Source organism: Aotus nancymaae, unplaced genomic scaffold, assembly GCF_030222135.1.
Source record: "Aotus nancymaae isolate 86718 unplaced genomic scaffold, 86718_ANA_hifiasm-v0.15.2.pri h1tg000090l, whole genome shotgun sequence".
In the NCBI taxonomy this organism is placed as follows: domain Eukaryota; kingdom Metazoa; phylum Chordata; class Mammalia; order Primates; family Aotidae; genus Aotus; species Aotus nancymaae.
The window spans coordinates 806,821-825,341 of NW_026988505.1; the positions used below are offsets into that span (position 1 = coordinate 806,821).

At 41.7% G+C, this 18,521-nt stretch overlaps 1 protein-coding gene across 2 annotated transcripts in view; it reads right to left on the minus strand.

Moving 5' to 3' along the window:
• MCPH1 (microcephalin 1) overlaps positions 1–18,178 on the minus strand; it is a 245,463-nt gene extending 227,285 nt beyond the window's left edge. For both annotated transcript variants that reach the window (XM_021667159.2, XM_064369790.1), the window contains exons 1-3: positions 18,122–18,178; positions 15,678–15,769; positions 7,474–7,592 (exon numbers count right to left, since the gene is read on the minus strand). In XM_021667159.2, the coding sequence (XP_021522834.2) occupies positions 7,474–7,592; positions 15,678–15,769; positions 18,122–18,143 (233 nt within the window). In that variant the 5' untranslated portion in view covers positions 18,144–18,178. The remainder of the gene's footprint in view (positions 1–7,473; positions 7,593–15,677; positions 15,770–18,121) is intronic.
• Positions 18,179–18,521: the final 343 nt, after the last annotated feature.

Sequence of the window (18,521 nt, forward strand, 5' to 3'; positions counted from 1 at the left end):
TCGGATGACCTATAAGTAGAAATATAATCCAAATTCCAACACAGCTGCAAGTCTGTGGATGCAGAAAGCTGGGGAGAATAGGCTTAAGACTCCATAAAAAGCAGCATAGCCTGGAGGACTTACAGGAAGCACAGGTAAAAGAACTCTCAGGAAAAGGTTACCCAACACAACTGCCACAACACAGAAACCACATAGCTCACAGCACCCTCTCCAGGGAAGGGGCCTGAATGGGAGCAAGGTTAGGACAGGCAGGCTCTGAAAAGCATCAGTTCTGGGGGAAGTGGCAGCCCTTGAACAAATGGCAGTGAAGAAAAAGAAGGAACTAAGAGAAAAACGTTTAAGAATCCTATAGAAACAAAAGACAAACGAGATACACGAGCCCCTCCCTTCTCCCTCCACCAGCAACACCTATACAAGAAACCATGCAAGACAGAACTGACAGAAGAGGATGCTCTGACCAGACAGACACTCAGCCTATATAATAAATGGAAATAGACAGAATACACTTCATCCACTTAAAAAAATGTCTTTGAAAAAAACAAAAAGCAAATCATTTCAGTTGAAGAAAACCCATCACACCCCCCAAAATCAAACCAAACACAAAACTGAATAATGTAATAAAACCCTTGAACTTCAATCAGATTTTGTCAGCTGGGTGCAGTGGCTTACACCAGTAATCCTAGCACTTTGAGAGGGTGAAGTGAGTGGATCACTTGGGCCCACACTGAGCTACACAGTGAGATCCCATCTGTATAAAAAAAATTTTTTTTTAATAGCTGGGCATGGTGGCACATGCCTACAGTCGCAGAGGCTGGGGTGGGAGGATCGACTGAGCCTTAGAGGTCAAAGTAGCAGTAAGCTGCAACTGAGTCACAGCATTCCAGCCTGGGCAACAGAGTAAGACCTTGTCTCCAAAAACCAAAAAACAGAGCAAGACCCTGTCTTCAAAAAACAAAAACAAATCCTGTCAAATGAGTATTTGGGGTAAAAATATATGTGTGTATGTGTGTGTACATGTATATACGTGTGTGTTTATGTGTCTGTGTATAAACATATATATAAAAATATAAAAGGGTTGAAGTCAAAGTGGCTGAAATAAAAGATAGCTAAGCAGGCCCAACGTAATATAATTGGAATTCCAGAAGAAAGGCAAAACAATAAAACAGAATATTTAAAACTATAATCCAACAAACTTTTACAGAAATATAGACCTGAATCTGTTGAAAAGGCCAAGCCAGAACTGGAATGATCAATCCAAAACATATTACAGTAAAGCTATGAGACTTAAAAAAATCCTTAAGGAGTCTCCAGACAAAAAGATCAAATAATTTCCAAGGGAAGAAGAACTAGACTGGCATCAGATGCTTCAAAAGTAACAAACTAAGTTCCAATTCTGTGTATTCCTAACAAACCAATGTACAAATACAGATGAACTACAAGCTATACATCCTGGAAATACAAGAAAAAATAAAATACACCAACTACGTGAGAGCTTTGAAAGCTGGAAGGAAAAAAAGAAAAAGAACAGGCAAATTTTAAAAGGAAGCAGAAGAACCTGGGCATCACCACATTTTCTGTCTGTCCCCTAAAGGCAGCCACAGTCTCTATGGGAGGTGGTGCGGCGCAGTGGGCACTGAAGCAGAAGCTCCGGCCTCCTTTCTGGCTGAAGAGACCAGGGAAAGGAGCCTGGGTACCTAGGGCCACCAGAGAAATAAGGTGAGGACTCAGGAAGTAAGAGAACCAGAAGAGAAACCCCAAATTCTAAGTATAGAAGTTCAAGTCTCTGGCTGACTCCTGAACAACATGTGCTTGAGGCAAACAAATCAGCTTGAACCTGAAGCTTAAGGAGCCCATCTAAGCAACTGCCCACATGAAAGTATGCATTTAACTTTAATGACAAGTTAATAGCTTGCTAAAACAAAAATGTCATACTCTTTGGGACAATACAAAAGAATCGAGTCTACACAGTATTTACAATGTGCAAAATACAATTTGAAATTATTTGTCATATGAAGAGCCAGAAAAATCTGACACACTGTCAAAGAAAAACAACAAAACAGATGCCAACCTTGAAATTATCAGACAAGGTCATTAAGACAACTATTCAGAACTACATTCATTGAGGTAATAGAAAATACACATAACAAAAGAGAGGAAAAGCAAAGATGAAAAATTTCACTTGAAAATGAAACAAAAAAAATGTTTACAAAAACCAAGTAGAAATGTTAGAACTCAAAATTATCTGAAATAAATACTAAGTAGCAGAATGGATTTGATGAAGAAAAAAGTCAATGAACTTGGAAACAGATCAATCATCTGTCTTCAGAAAAAAAAGACTGAACAATAATGAACAAGAAGCAGAGCACTATGGACAAATGGAAGCATTTAAAAGTTATATTACACAGAAAGGACTGGCGAACTACTATGCTTACTGCCAGACTTGTAGTAAAGTTTGCTGTCACACAGACACATGCATTTGGTTACTTATTCTCTACTCTTTTTACACCACAGGAGAGTTGAGCTGTTGAGCAGAGACCATATGGCCCGCAAAGCCTAAAATATTTACTATCTGTCCCTTTACAGAAAACTTTACCAATCCCTGGTATACAGCTAATTAGAAAAAGCTATATAGCTAATCAGAAAAAAGGAAGAAATGGGGCAGAAAAGATATACGAATAATGCCCCAAAACTAATCATCTTTAGAAAAACAGGTAACTACATATTCAACAAGTTCTAGAAAATCTAAACAAAATAAGCTTAAAAGAGCCATATCCTGACACTTCAATTTCTGAAAGTGAAAGATAATGAGAAAATCTTGACAAAGCCAGAGAAGCACACCTTAGTCTTTTTCCTTTTTTTCTGAGACAGAATCTCGTTCTTGTTGCCCAGGCTAGAGTGCAGTGCTGCAATCTCGGCTCATTGCAACCTCCACCTCCTGGGTTCAGGTGATTCTCCTGCCTCAGCCTCCTGAGTAGCTGGGATTACAGGTGCCTGCCACCACACCCGGCTAATTTTTGTATTTTTAGTAGAGATGGGGTTTCACCATGTTGGTCAGGCTGGTCTCAAACTCCTGGCCTCAGGTGATCCACTCACCTTGGCCTCCCAAAGTGCTGGGATTACAGGTGTGAGCCACCGTGTGCCCAGCCACATTACTCTTATAATAGAGAAATTACATGAATAACTATAGACTTCTCAGGAAATACAACAAAGGACTGAGACTGGAAAACACCTTTAAGAAGTTGGTGGGGGAGGCTGGGAGCGGTGGCTCACGCCTGTAATCCCAGCACTTTGGGAGGCCGAGGCGGGCAGATCACAAGGTCAAGAGATGGAGACCATCCTGGCCAACATAGTGAAACCCCGTCTCTACTAAAAATACAAAAATTAGCTGGGCATGGTGGCGTACACCTGTAGTCTCAGCTACTCGGGAGGCTGAGGCAGGAGAATCACTTGAACTCGGGAGGCGGAGGGTGCAGTAAGCCAAAATTGCGCCACTGCACTCCAGCCTGGCGCTTGGTGACAGAACGAGACTCTGTGTCAAAAAAAAAAAAAAAAAAAAAGGAGTTGGGGGAGAAAAAGCCAACTGTTAACCTGGAACTGTATATCCATGAAAATATTATTCACAAATGATAATGGATTAAGGACATTTTCAGATAAAGGAAACCTAACAAAATGTGTTGCCACCTGACAGAACTGAAGGGAGAAATAATTCAGTAATAATAGTTGGAGACTACAATACCCCCATTTCAATAATGGATAGAACAACTAGACAGAGATCAAGAAGGAATCAGAAGACTTAAAAAGCTGTATAAACCAACTAGAGCCATCGGATGCCTATTTATAGAACGCTTCATCCAATAGCAGAATACATATTGTTTTCAGAACATACATTGTACATTTAGCATTCTGCTGTATATACCGTATGTTAGCTCCTAAAGTAATAAATTTTAAAAGACAGAAATAATACAAAATATGTTCTCCAACCACAAAAAAAAGAAATCTCAAAACCGAAAAGAAACTTGCCAAATTCACAAATGTGGAAATTAAAAGAGAACTTTCTAAATAACCACTGAATCAAAGAAATCACAAGGGAAACTAGAAAACACTCTGAAATGAATGAAAACGGAAATACAACACACAAAACCCTGTGAGATGTGCCTAAAGCAGTGCTTAGAAGGAAATTTATAACTGTAAACACTTGCATTAAAAGAGAGGAAAGAGGCCAGTCCAGGTAGCTCATGCTTGTAATCCCAGCACCTTGGGAGGCCGAGGTGGGCAGATCACCTGACGTCTGGAGTGTGAAACCAGCCTGGACAACATGGTGAAACCCCACCTCAACTAAAAAAACAAAAATTAGCCAGGCGTGGTGACACATGCCTGTAATCCTAGATACTCGGGATGCTGAGGCAGGAGAATCACTTGAACCCGGGAGGTTGAGGCAGCAGTGAGCCAAGATCACGCCACTGCACTCCAGCCTGGGCAACAGAGCAAGACTCTGTATCAAAAAAGAAAAAAAAGAGATTACTAACATTAAGAATGAATTATTGCTGACCTTATAAAAAAGAATGTAACAGAATGCTATGAGTAAGTGAATACCAACAAATTAGATAACCTAGATGACCTGGAAAATCCCTAGAAAGATACAAGCTACTAAACCTGACTCAAAACTTTCCTCAAAACAAAAACAAAAACAAAAACAAAAAGCAGCCAGGTTCAAATGCCTTCACTGGTAAATTCTATCAAGTGTTTAAAGAAGAAATAACACCTTACAAACTCTTCAAAAACTGAGTAACACATTGTAATTCAGTCTCTGATGCCAGCATTGCTCTGACACCAAGTAAAACATGGAAATTATAGATCAGTATCCCCTATGAACACAGATGCTAAATGAATAAGTACATAACACTAGCAAACTGTTTTTATTATTATTCTTTTGAGACTGAGTCTCGCTCTCTTGCCCAGGCTGGGATGCAGTGGTGCAATCTCAGCTCATTGCAACCTCTGCCTCCCGGGTTCAAGCAATTCTCTGCCTCAGCCTCCCGAATAGCTGGGATTACAGGTGCCTACCACCACACCTGGCTAACTTTTGTATTTTTAGCACAATCAGGGTTTCAACATCTTGCAGGCTGGTCTTGAACTCCCGACCTCATGATCCACCTACCTCGGCCTCCCGAAGTGCGGGGATTATAGACATGAGCCACCTCGCCCAGCCTACTTGTTGTATTTTTAGTAGAGATAGGGTTTCACCATATTGATTAGGCGGGTCTCAAACTCCTGACTTCAGGTGAACCCACCTTGGCCTCCCAAAGTGCTGGAATTATAGGTGAGCCACCACATCCAGCCTGTTCCAACAATTAAAAAGGAAAGATGACAACATATAATAACATGACAAGTAGGATTTATCCTAGGACTGCAAAGTTGGTTCACCATACAAAACCCCTCAATTATAACATATTAATATAACAAAGGACAAAAACCACATGATCGATAGATGCAAAAGAGCATTTGACATCAATATCTAACATCCTTTAATAAGAAGAAACAACAAGCAACCTGAACAGAAGGCAATGTCCTCAGCCTGATAAAGGACATCTACACGAACTCACAGTTACCATCATACTAAATAATGAAATACTGAAAGCTTTTCTCCAAAGATGAGGAACAAGACAAGGATGCCCATGCTCACCACTTCAACACTGTGCTAGAGGTTCTGGCCAGAACAAATAGGTAAAATAAAATAAAATAAAAGGCAACCAGACTAGAAATGAAGAAGAAAACCTATATTTACAAAATTACACAACATTGCATATAGAAAATCCTAAGGAACCAATTAATTTTTCTATTTAAAACTAATAAACGAGTTCAGCAAATTTGCAGGATATAAGTTCAATATACAAAAATCACCTGCATTTCTATATACTAACAGCTAACAACTTAAAAACTATTAAGAAAAAGACAAAAAAAATTAAGAAAACAACTTCATTTACATGAAAATGAACAAAAATTTTAGGAATAAATTTAACCCAGGGGGTATAAAACTTATATACTGAAAACTAGAAAATATCACTTAATGAAATTTGAGACCTGAAACAGAAACACATCCCATTTCCATGGGCTGGAAGATCAAATATTATAAACACAGCAACACTTTCCTAATTAGATTCAATACAATCTCTACCAAAGCCCAGCTGTCTTTTTTGTTTTTAAAGAAACTGACAAGCTGATCGTAAAATTCATACAGAAATGCAAGGAACCGAAACAAGATGGCCAAACAATCTTAGCAAGGAACCCAAATCAAGATAGCTAAACAATCTCGAAAATGAAAAACAAAATCACAGGACTCATACTTCCCAATTTCAAAACTTACTACAAATTTGCAGTAATCAAAACTGTGTGGGCCAAGCATGGTGGCTCATGCCTGTAATCCTAGCACTTAGGGAGGCCATGGCAGGTGGATCACCTGAGGTAAGGAGTTTGAGACCAGCCTGGCCAACATGATACAACCTCATCTCTACTAAAAATACAAAAATCAGATAGGCATGGTGGTGCGCACCTGTAATCCCAGCTACTTGGGAAGCTGAGGAAGGAGAATCACTTAAGGCAGAGGTGGAGATGAATCCCAGTTACTTGGGAGGTTGAGGCACGAGAATCACTTGAACCCGGGAAGTGGAGCTGACATGTGCCACTACATGCCAGTCTGGGCAACAGAGCAAGACTCTGTCTCAAAAACAAAAAAAACAAAAACAAAAACAAAAAAAACAAACAAAAGAAAAAACAAGGCTGGCTGCAGTTGCTCACCTGTAATGAGAAGGTAAGGGCGAGTGGATCACTTGAGGCCAGGACCCAGGACTTTGAGACCAGGTTGGCCAATATGGTGAAACTCTGTTTCCACTAAAAACACAAGAATTAGCCAGGCGTGGTGGTACACGCATGTAATCCAGGCTACTCAGGAGGCTGAGGCACAAGAATCATTTGAGCCTGGGAGGCAGAGGCTGCCGTGAGCCAAGATCCAGCCACTGCACTCCAGCCTGACGACAGAGCAAGACTCAGTCTCAAAAAAATAAATAAATAAAAAGATACCAATCCTGTGGACACCTTGATATTGGACTTCCAGCCTCCAGGGTTGTGAGAAAGTAAATTTCTGTTGTTCAAGCTACCCATTCTGTGGTCCTTTGTTACAGCAGTGCTTGCTGACTAACACAATCCGCTTCATCACATTCCCTCTTGCTTCTTAAATCCACCTTGTATACCCCAGTTTTAGGACCTGCAGGCTCCTTTTCCCTCTAGGCAAAGTTAGGTATTATAGTATACCCATTTTTGTACTGCAGAAACTGAGACTAGAGGATGTCCTTACTTGGTGAGGTAAGAGGCACAGAAAATATGAAAATCAAACTGGTTCTGTGATCTGTGCAAAGTATCTCCACACTTTTTCAGTATTAAATACTTAAGGAAAAAAGTAAGAGAGAAACTGCTTACTTTTCAACCCAGAGCACTGAAACGAGCTTTACGCCTCTCTTCTGAGCTTTGTCCCAAGTGCTCTGGTAGCCATCTTTGAAGATAACATGTGTGACTTGTTTGTTAAAAGTTTTTGAAACCTGTAGACAAAATGCAGAAAACAAAACGTACATTACTGTTCATTCACAACTTAAGTACAACTGATCAAAAAACCAGACCCCAACAATTCTGTTTCTCAGAATGTGACAGAGAAACACAAAGGAATGCATAATGCTGCTTAAAACATATCTGTTTCAGCTAGAATGGTGAATTATATACACAAGTTCACATCTTCTCCCTCTAAAAATCCTCTGAAGTGTTACTGAAAGAATAAAGAGTTGGAGCCCTGCAAGAATAAAGAGAATAGAAGAGAAAACGTGGCCATATGAAGGCACCACATTTTTAGAAGATGGAAAGAGTCAGATAATTATGGACATTTCAGAAAAGTTTTCTACATCAAAGAAAATGAAACCAAATGAAATTCAAAGACAACAGAGAAATAGAACACATATTTAACCAAAATTAGAAACACTCAGTATCTTAAGATACTGTATTCATGCAACATGATGAGAAGATAATTTTTAAATAGGGTCCTAAAGAGCTCTTGGAAATTAAAAAAAAAAAAATGACATAAGTAAAAAAAATTTCTACAGAAATTTTACACAATGAAGTTGAGAAAAGCTCCGTGGTAGTGTTAACAAAAGGACCAGAAGACGGACACAACAGGAGACAAAAGGCAAAAACATCAGGAGCTCAGTCCAGGAGATCCAACAGCCAATCAACAGGAGTTAAAGAAATATAGAAATACAAAAAATGGAGAAGATACTATTAAAGAAATAATAAAAGAAAAGTTTCTCGAACTAAAGGACAAGCATTTTAGATCAAAAGGATGCCCCGTAAAAGGCCAGCATAAGAACGAAAACAGCACTACATCAAGCTTATCACAGAATTCCAGCATGGTTGGCAAAGGAGAAAAATATTGAAAGAGTGGGTAATCAAGGTGAAGAGGATGGAGACACGTCACATGCAAACAATGATAAGTGACAACTCAATCAGTCTTATTAACAACAGTCTGGAAGTGAGTAAACAATGGGAAATACCTTCAAGAAAAAATAATATTTTTGCTAGCATTTTACAGTCAGCTAAAATATTAGTAAAAGTTAACAGTATAATAAAGGAATGTTCAGACATTCAGGGTGTCAAAAATTTTACCTTTTATGTATCCTTTCCAGAAGAAGAACTCATTCGCATAATTTTTTATAGCATTCAATTATACTGTAAGAATATATGTACACGGTTTGGAAGTATGAAGGCAAATACCAAAAGAAACAGATGGTCTGAAAGTAGCTGTCTTTGAAAAATAGAAAAGGAAATGTATGGGAAAGGGTTGCTGGTTTCTCTTTGTTTTCATTGTGAACTTCATGGCACTGCCCATTAGTCTTTTTAAACAATGAATAGTTATTACTTTTATGACTCTCTCTCTCTCTCTCTCTCAATCTCTGCACCCCTGCCAAGTCCATGGAAGCTATCAAGGCAGTCAAGAATTACCCAATTGAGATTCTAGATCAAAACTGACACCTATTTCATTGCAACAGTCAAGTAAAAAGAAAAAAGAAAAAAACAGAAGACACCTAGAAAGATGAGTCTAGCATTTGAGGCCATTTTCCCTCAAAGCTTTTATCAAACGTAGCTAACAGTTAACGGGACAAAAATTGAGAAACAAGCCTCAAAGAGAAAAGGGGATCTGAAAAAACCCATACACCTTGGGTTTAGACTCAAAGGACTGCATCTAGATAAGGGTGAACCAGAAATTATAATGACCCTCACAGGCCTGCAGTCTAGTTTTAATCATCTCAAATCTTGAAATTGGCTTAAGATAATCCTGGATTATGAGTACTATAAATACCTTACTAGAAATAAATCTGAATCTCTTTTGAAAAAAGATTCTAGGCCTCAAATTATTTACAAATTATTTACAATTCTAGTCCTCAAATTATTTACAAATAATTTTAAATACATGCTTAAAATTTTTAAAATGTGAACAACAAATATAAAAACAAGCATAGGAGGAACAGAATAGGAACAGAAACCACTGGATAAAACAAAAAATAAAAACAGAGGTAGATATTGCAATGTACCAGATGAAGACTTCTGGCGGAATGCAGCTGATGCCCCACTTAGAGAAAAACGTGTATCTTAAATGCATAAATACAAAGTAAGGTTAAAAATCAGTGCAATCATCCAAAAAATTGGAAAAAGTCAGCCAATTAAAATCAAAGGAGGCTGGATGTGGTGGTTCACACCTGTAATCTCAGCACTTTGGGAGGCTGAGGCGGGCAGATCACATGAGGTCAGGAGTTCGAGACCAGCCTGGACAACATGGCAAAACCCAGTCTCTACTAAAAATACAAAAATTAGCTAGGTGTGGTGGTGTGTGCCTGTAAGCTCAGCTACTGGGGAGGTTGAGGCAGGAGAATCACTTGAACCTAGGAGGCGGAGGTTGCAGTGAGCCGAGACTGAGCCATCGCACTCCAGCCTGGGCAACAGTGTGAGACTCTATCTCAAAAAATACAAATACAAATATAAAAGACAGGGGGGCGGGGGCGCTCAGAAGCGCATGCGTGTCACCCCATAAACACACTGCGCATGCTCACTTCCAAAGGTAAGGAAGCGAGCCTATACAGTCCCAGGATCAGGTGATCGGCTCTTCTCCCACTTTTCTCTTTGGCCTTTAGGAGCCCACTTGACTGTCTTCCAGTTCTTTCCTTTCTTGTTCTAATGCCTTTTTAAATAAACTTCCATTCCTGCTCTTTTTTATGCCTTTTTTTTTTGAGACGGAGTCTTGCTTTGTCGTCAAGCTGGCGCGATCTCGGAGCACTGCAACCTCTGCCTCCCGGGTTCAAGCGATTCTCCTGCCTCAGCCTCCCGAGTAGCTGGGACTACAGGCGCCCGCCACCATGCCTGGCTAATTTTTTGTATTTTAATAGACAGAGGGGTTTCACCATATTGGCCAGGATGGTCTCGATCTCCTGACTTCGTGATCTGCCCGCCTCGGCCTCCCAAAGTGCTGGGAATACAGGCGTGAGCCACCGCGCCCAGCCCTTTTTTCTGCTTCATGTCCCTCAGTCTACTTCTTTCTTCTGAGGAGGCAAGGACTGAAGTTGCTACGGACCAAGCCTCATGGATATGCTGCCGGTAACTCGGGGTAACTCAGATCTCTTCACCGCTAACAGTTTTGTCATGAGATCAGAGAAAGAGACCAATGAACGTGAAACTGCCATCACAAGGCTGTAACAGGTAGTGAGGGAGATCTGGCCTGACCGGCTCCATCTTGCTTCTAACCTCTAAGATGATCTTGTTCATTCCTGGGCATAGGCTGAACTAACTCTGGGAAGAACTTAGTTTAGAGTTTAAAACAAAGAACATAAGAGTCCTTTCCCCAAACCTCCTTATTGCCTGGGAAGTAGACTGCCTTTGTAGGACTAATGCCATAAGATTAGAAATTAAGGTTCAGGGCCGCGCGTGGTGGCTCATGCCTGTAATCCCAGCATTTTTGGAGGCCAAGGCAGGCGGATCACAAGGTCAAGAGATCGAGACCATCCTGGCCAACACAGTGAAACACCATCTCTACTAAAATACAAAAATTAGCTGGGTGTGGTGGTGCGTGCCTGTAGTCCCAGCTACTCGGGAGGCTGAAGCAGGAGAACTGCTTAAACCCGGGAGGCGCAGGTTATAGAGAGCCAAGATCTTGCCACTGCACCCCAGCCTGGCGCCTGGCGACAGTGAGACTCTGTCTCAAGAAAAATAAAGAAAAAAAGAAACTACGGTTTAGGAGTTATGCAGCTGGAGGCTACAAGTTCTGACCCTCCCCTATACTGCTCCTAATATCAATGCTTGAGATATTTTGCAGACCCTGCGCTCAGTGGATCAGCTGGCGCCACTCAGATGGATAAACTGGCTCATCTGATCTCATGGCTCCCACCCAGGAACTGACTCAATGCAAGAAGACAGCTTTTCTCCCTTGATTTCATCTCTGACCTGACCGATCACCACTCCCGGCTCTCTGGCTTCCCCCCACCCACCAAGTTGTCCTTAAGAGCTCTGATTCCCAAATGCTCAGGGAGACTGATTTGAGTAATAATAAATCTCGGTAGCCCACCCAGCCAGCTCTGTGTGAATTACTCTTTCTCTACTGTAATTTCTGTCTTGATAAATCGGCTCTGTCTAGGCAGCAGGCAAGATGAATCCACTGGGTGGTTACAAACAGAGAGCTGTTGAACAGACTGGTCATATACGGATCCCTGATTTAAAACAGAAGTAGTAGTTCAGACCTTGATTAAACGTTTTTTTCAATAAATTATGTTGAGAAAATATTCATGTGGGAAAAATGAGACAACTACTTTATAGCATATGAAAAAATCGATTTCAGGTATACTTTAAGTGTGAAAGGCAAAATGATAAAAGCTTCCAGAAAATAACATAAGAGAAAATCGTTATAACTTTGGTATAGAAACAGGTTTTTTTTTAAACCAAGACACACAAAAAAGTTTACCATAAAATAAAAAAATAAATTTAACTACATTAAAATTATCACCAAAAGATACCATTATGAAGATGAAAGACAAGCCAGAGTGACAAAAATATTGCAATTCATTTGGCTGATAAAAGGGTCAATTCTAAATCATAGAGAATACTTACAAATCAAGAAGAAGAGATAAACCCAATTGAAATATAAGCTGGAGGCTTGAATATATACTTCAAAATAAATGCAAATTCAAAGCACAATGAGATACAAACATACCAGAATGGCTAAAAGTAAAGGTTGATAAAACCAAGCATATTCAGCAATGCGAACTTTCATACACTGATATAAGTATAAACTGATCCAACCACTTCAGAAGACTATTAAGAAATCATTGCTAATTTCCTTAGATGTGATCACGGTATTTTTGTTACACAGGAAAATGTCTTTGTTTTCAGATGATGCATATTGAGTATTTATGGGCAAATTAAGAGGTCTGCAACTTACTTTCAAATAGTTCAGAAGAAAAATACAAGTACACATCTAAATACACTGTACACAGAAATAGAGATAAAGGAAGTATGTTAAGATGTTACTGTCCAATCTATATTCACTATTCTTTCAACTTTGTTTGCAAATTTTTGAAATAAAACGTGAAAACCAAAAAGATGTAAAAGATCTAAGATCTTAATGTTACCCTCAAAAACCACCTTGCCAACTCACTTGTCTCAAGTTTTTTTTCTCATGCACAATAACTTGTCCTCATCCCAAGTAAATTTTAGGCATCAGAACATGCAGACTCCCTCAGGCTCCTACATTCCAATGTATCACAATAGGCATGTCTCCCCTCCTGCACTGTGGGTCCTGCTCCTAAAATCTTATTCCTCTCCACTGACCTTTTACTCAAGGTAGACACTAGGGAGGCCAAACAAGGCCCTTAGGGTGAAAAATTTAGTAGCACCCACTCTTTGCCTGGTGGTGAGTGCCTCTTAAGTTTTATACCCAGGGCAGCTCTCTTGTCGCACCCTAACCCAACTCTACCTTCAATTAGCTTTTCATCTCGTTTTTTTTTTTTTTTTTTTTTGAGTCTCCCTCTGTCACCAGGCTAGAGTACAGTGGCATGATCTCGGCTCACTGCAGCCTCCACCTCCTGAGCTCAAACAATTCTCCTGCCTCAGCCTCCGGAGTAGCTAGGGCTACAGGCATGCATCCACCATACCCAGCTAATTTTTTTTGTATTTTTAGTAAAGATAGGGTTTCATTATGTTGGCCAAGATGGTCTTGATCTCCTGACCTCGTGATCCACCCGCATCGGCCTCCTGAAGTTCTGGGATTACAGGCCTGAGTCATCGCCCATCCCCCCACTAATCTTTTCACCCATTTTAATGGATCTCTTTTACTCAGCCTATCAGTCAGCCCCTCCCAAATGTCAGAAAAAGACATAAAGAGACTTTGTTCACAGCTAAACTCCCTACAAGAGTATATTAGTTCCCCATTAACCATGGGGGTTAAGTTATAAGACACCCCCACCCCATCCCCGGTGGATGCCTGAATCCTTGACTAGTACTGAATGGGTTATATACTGTTTTTTCCTATACATACATATAAAATAAAGTTTTGTTTACAAATTAGGCACAGATTAACAATAACAATAACAAAATAGGGCAACTGTAACAACGTATTATAAGAAAAATTATCGCCCACGTGGCTAACTTTTGCAGTTAGGTGTGACTGCAACACTAGCATAGTTTTCCTTCTTCACAGTTTCAAGATTAGAAGATTTGTTCTCACTGTAGATTTGAGCAACTTCAGAATACAATTTTTTTCCTTTCTTTAAAGTGGAGAACTTTCACCTTTTCACTTAAAGGAAGCACCTAAAGGCTTCTCTGGCATATCTGAATTGCCAGCATCACCACTCTTATACTTTAGAGCTGAAAATTAGGTCTGCCAAATTTAACCTGCTTTTTGTCATTTATTTACTTATTCCTATATAGCTAGCTGCAGGTCATGCTGCTAAATGCTGTAACGACCTTCACTGGCTTCCTTTTAACACTTCTGGTGGACGTGCCACCATGGTAACAGTTGCTTAAGCTATTGTTCAGGAACTTGAGGCAGCACCCGTACAGTTCAAACTGGCTGCAACCACCAACCCTTCAACCATGCCTGTGCAAATGCCCAAGAAGTGACCTTTTGACATCAGACCAAAATCTCCAACAGCAGATCCTACTAGTGCCTATTTTTTGTTTTTGTTTTTGAGACGAAGTCTCGCTCTGTCCCCAGCCTGGAGTGTAGTGGCGTGATCTCAGATCACTGCAACCTATGCCTCCAGGATTCAAGTGATTTTTCTGCCTCAGCCTCCCAAGTAGCTAGGACTACAGGCACGTGCCACCACACCCAGCTAATTTTTTGTATTTTTAGTAGAGACAGGGTTTCCTGTTGGCCAGGCTGGACTTGAACTCCTGACCTCAGGTTATCTGTCAGTCTTGGCCTCCCAATTGCGCCTGTTTTCTAAACATGCATCCCATGAACCCCAACTACGCTAATGCAGATCACTGAGTGATTACTTCATTTTTCACCACAGCTTAGATCACCCCACTTCCCTAACTGATAAATATCCCTAAGCCTTATCTTTGAGAATGAAGATGTGAGTACTCTTTTGCCTCCTGGCTGGGCTTCCCTGTGAATGAATCTTTTTCCTTTTGCAAAACCCATCATCACAGTGATCGGTTTAGTGTGCGTGGGCAAAACATACCTATTCGGTATCAAGGATATTATTATGTCAAATAAAGGTTACTGAACACAAGCACTATGTGATAGTAAATCTGATAACAGAGATGACTATGTTAAGAAACCTTGAATAAGGCAAATTGTTTTGCTATCTCCATTTCCTCATACCTCAATGATTCCTGCCTATTTCACTGAAAACTGCACTAAGTTCAGCAATGACCTTAGAGTGTTCAAATCCAAAGTACATTTGACAGTCCTATCTTTCCTGAAGTTTCTGTAGTTTTAAAAAATTCTATCTTTAAAATTACTCCTGCCTAGCTCTGAAAGGCAATTAAAAAATGACTCCCTCCTTTGACTTCCACATGTGTTCTCCTTCTCCTGGCATTCTTCTCTCCCTCTGTCACTAGGTCCCTGCTCCCATTGCCTGTTCTTCAACACTGAACAAGGCTCCTCCATCACCACTCTTTATGCTAACCATGTCTGACATGGGATGGCATCCACGCCTGTGACTTCACATGACCCCTATGGTCTTGACCCCCCAAATCATCACCTCTAGCTTTGAACACTTCAAGTTCTGGACTTGTATATCCAAATGTCTAGCAGATATTTTCAATATGCCCAAATTTACAACTTTTGCCTTAGAAATCTATTCCTTTTCCTGTATTCCTCACTTTGCTTAACACACCCAAGCAATCAATGTAAGAATCCTGATTTTCATCCTAGGTTCCTCCTCCTCACTCAATGTCCACAGGCCCAACTGTTCTGTAAGTTCTACTGTTCTAAATTCTTCACACTTAGGCCCTTTTTTCTCCTACTGATTCCCATAGCTTTGTCCTTCATATTCGAAGTAATAACTCCCAAAATAAGAAAATGCAAACGTAACTTTTTACCTATCAGAAGACTGTCATATGAATCAACAGCAAAATAAATGTCTTACCTTTGCCCCCATATCCATAAGCTGTGTTGTAAATGTCTTTGAATAATTTTCTGTTCCATTGGATGACCACACTTCAACATAGGCCACTACATCTGAAAACAAGATATGAGTATGAAATATGCATTTGTAATTCCAGCATCCCCTGCCCAACAGATTTTGTTCTATTTAAGAGTAAATGGAAAATTTCTTCTACTGGCCAGGCATAGTGGCTCATGATGTAATTCCAGCACTTTGGAAGGCCAAGACAGTGGGATCACTTGAGCCTAGAAGTTTGAGACCAGCTTGGGAAACACAGCGAAACCCTGTCTCTCTATATATATTTTTTTAATTAGCCAGGAATAGCTTTGAACAGCTGTAGTTCCAGCTACTGGGTGGGAAGACGGGGTAGAGAGGGTGGAGAAGCTGAGGTGGGAGAAACCCTGGAGAACAGAGGGTAGAATCCTGAGTTATGATCGCACCATTGCACTCCAGCCTGGGCAACAGAACAAGACCTCACCTCAAAAATAAGAAAAGTAAATCAAGTTTCTCCTAATGGTTGAGCAAAGTAGCTCCTGCCTGTAATCCCAACACTTTGGAAGGTGGAGGCGGGAAGATTGCTTGAGGCTAGGAATTCAAGACCAGCCTAGGCAACACAGTGAGACCCTAGCTCTACAAAAAATAATAATAATAATAAAAATAAAATAAATTTAAAATAAAAATAACCAGGCATGGAAGTGCCTGTAGTCCCAAGTTATTCAGAGGCTGAAGCAGTAGAATTGCTTAAGCCTGGGAGCTTGAGGCTGCAGTGAGCTATATATGATCACGTCACTGCACTCTAACCTGGACAACAGAGTGAGACTCTCATAAATTTCTACTAAAAGCTTATTCAAAATAGCTTCAGTGCAATGCATTAAAATTTTAAGCAAAGAACTGTATCCATACATCCATCATAGTTTACATTCCTAAAATTAGATGCTTCCCCCAAATTCTTAGGTTTAATTTTTCTAATGCAGAAGTCTGTTTTCTGTAAAGGGACAGATGGTAAATATTTTAGGCTTTATGGCCAAACAGTATTTGTCACAACTACTCAAGTTCATGGTTGTAGCACAAACATAACCACAGATAATATATTAATGAGCCAGCCTGTCTTCCAATAAAACTTTATTTGTGGAGAAGGAAATATGAATGTGATATAATTTTTCATTTGTCCTTCTTTTTTTTAAAATCACTTAAAAATCTAAAAGACATTTTTAGCTTATAGATCCTACAAAAACAGGCAGTAGACCAGATTTGGCCTGGGGGGCATAGTCTGTGGACCCCTGTTCTAGTGGATATCCTCTTCTCAAAACCTGATGTTTAAAAGAGTTTTCGAGGTGTGCCATTGGTCAAAGATTGTGGACAACCCTAAAGGAAAACCAGGTTAATTTAACAAAATGCTAACGTTAGAAAAATAGCCACATTTGATTACAGAGTTTGTATAAACCTTTTTTTTTGGCTATGAGGTTTTATGGCTCCAGGCCCCTCTTTATCCCACGGCCAAACTCTAAAAGACCTGTGTCCGCTGTATTCCTCCCCTGGGCTCTTCCAGGTGCACAGCGGGCGGGACTGGGTACAGTATCCTATACTGGTTAGGACAGCAGCTCCGGTCTAAAGCCCTGTCAACACTGACTAGCCACACACAGTGGGAGAGGCACCCAAACATTTGCCCCAGGCCTTAGTTTTCCCACCTGTAAACTGAGGTAACAGAATGGATGGAGCAGTTAAAAATCAGACACCACCATACTAGCCTGAGCACAGCGCCTGGCACACAAAGACTCCGCAGTAAAAGGCGGCTCCAATTCTTGGAACAATTCGCAAAGAAACACAACTGCAGCCCCTCCAGGTGGGCCTCAGTCGGGGGGTCGAACAGGACCAGACCCAGGAGGGCCCCATACGAACTTCCCCGAGGGCAGGACTCTGCCTGCCCGTGAGCCCCGGGTCCAGGGACTAAGGCAGTAGGGGTGACAGCAGGTAGTGGGAAGCGTGTTTTGGGAGCAAAGAAGAGGAAGCAGGCAGCTGAGGGTTTTGGGGAGACAAGGGAGCACGGCGGAGTAAGCAGGCAGTCGGGGGTTTTGGAGGGACACGGAGCATGAGGAAGGAAGTAGGCAGCTGGAGGTTTTGGACAGACAAGGAGCACGGCGGAGTAAGCAAGCAGTCGGGGATTTTGGGGGGCCAGGCAGCGGGGGAGAGAGCAGGCAGCTGGGGGTTTTGGAGGGACAGGGAGCACGGGAAAGGAAGCAGGCAGCCGGGATTTTGGGGGACAGGCAGCGGGGGAGGGAGCAGGCGGCAGGGGGTCGGGGGGCGACAGTCAGGGAGGGAGGGGCCAGCGGGCTGCTCTCACGGGACCCCCCCGAGTACGCCTGCCACCACGAGTGCCGGTCCTCAAACTCCCCTGCTGCCGGCACAGGTAGCAAGAAGTCCCTCACCTTTCAGGATGGGGGCCGCCATGACAGACCGCGGAATCCGACGCGCCGGACAGCGCGGCGCGAGCGAGCCTGGAGGCGCGGGCGGTCACTGGGCATGCGCACGGCGAGCGCCCCGCCCTCTCTGCGCTCCGCGGAATCCGCTCTTCCGGGATGTCTCTGCGGCCAGGGCGGGAGGCTGGCGGGAGCTGAGACCCAGGGTAGAGGGCCTGACCCCGCCTCACCGCGCCTCGGGCTGCGGGGCCGCGGGTTTTTCTCTCTCCTCTTTAGGGTAACGAGGACAACGGTCCCTAGCCCTTGAATTAGCCTTTCGTTTCCATTAGTGACTTAGAAGCTTCCCGGTGCCTCACCTGCGCTCACCTGAGCCGAGGATCAGGAAGCGGAGGGGGCACAGTCACTGCCT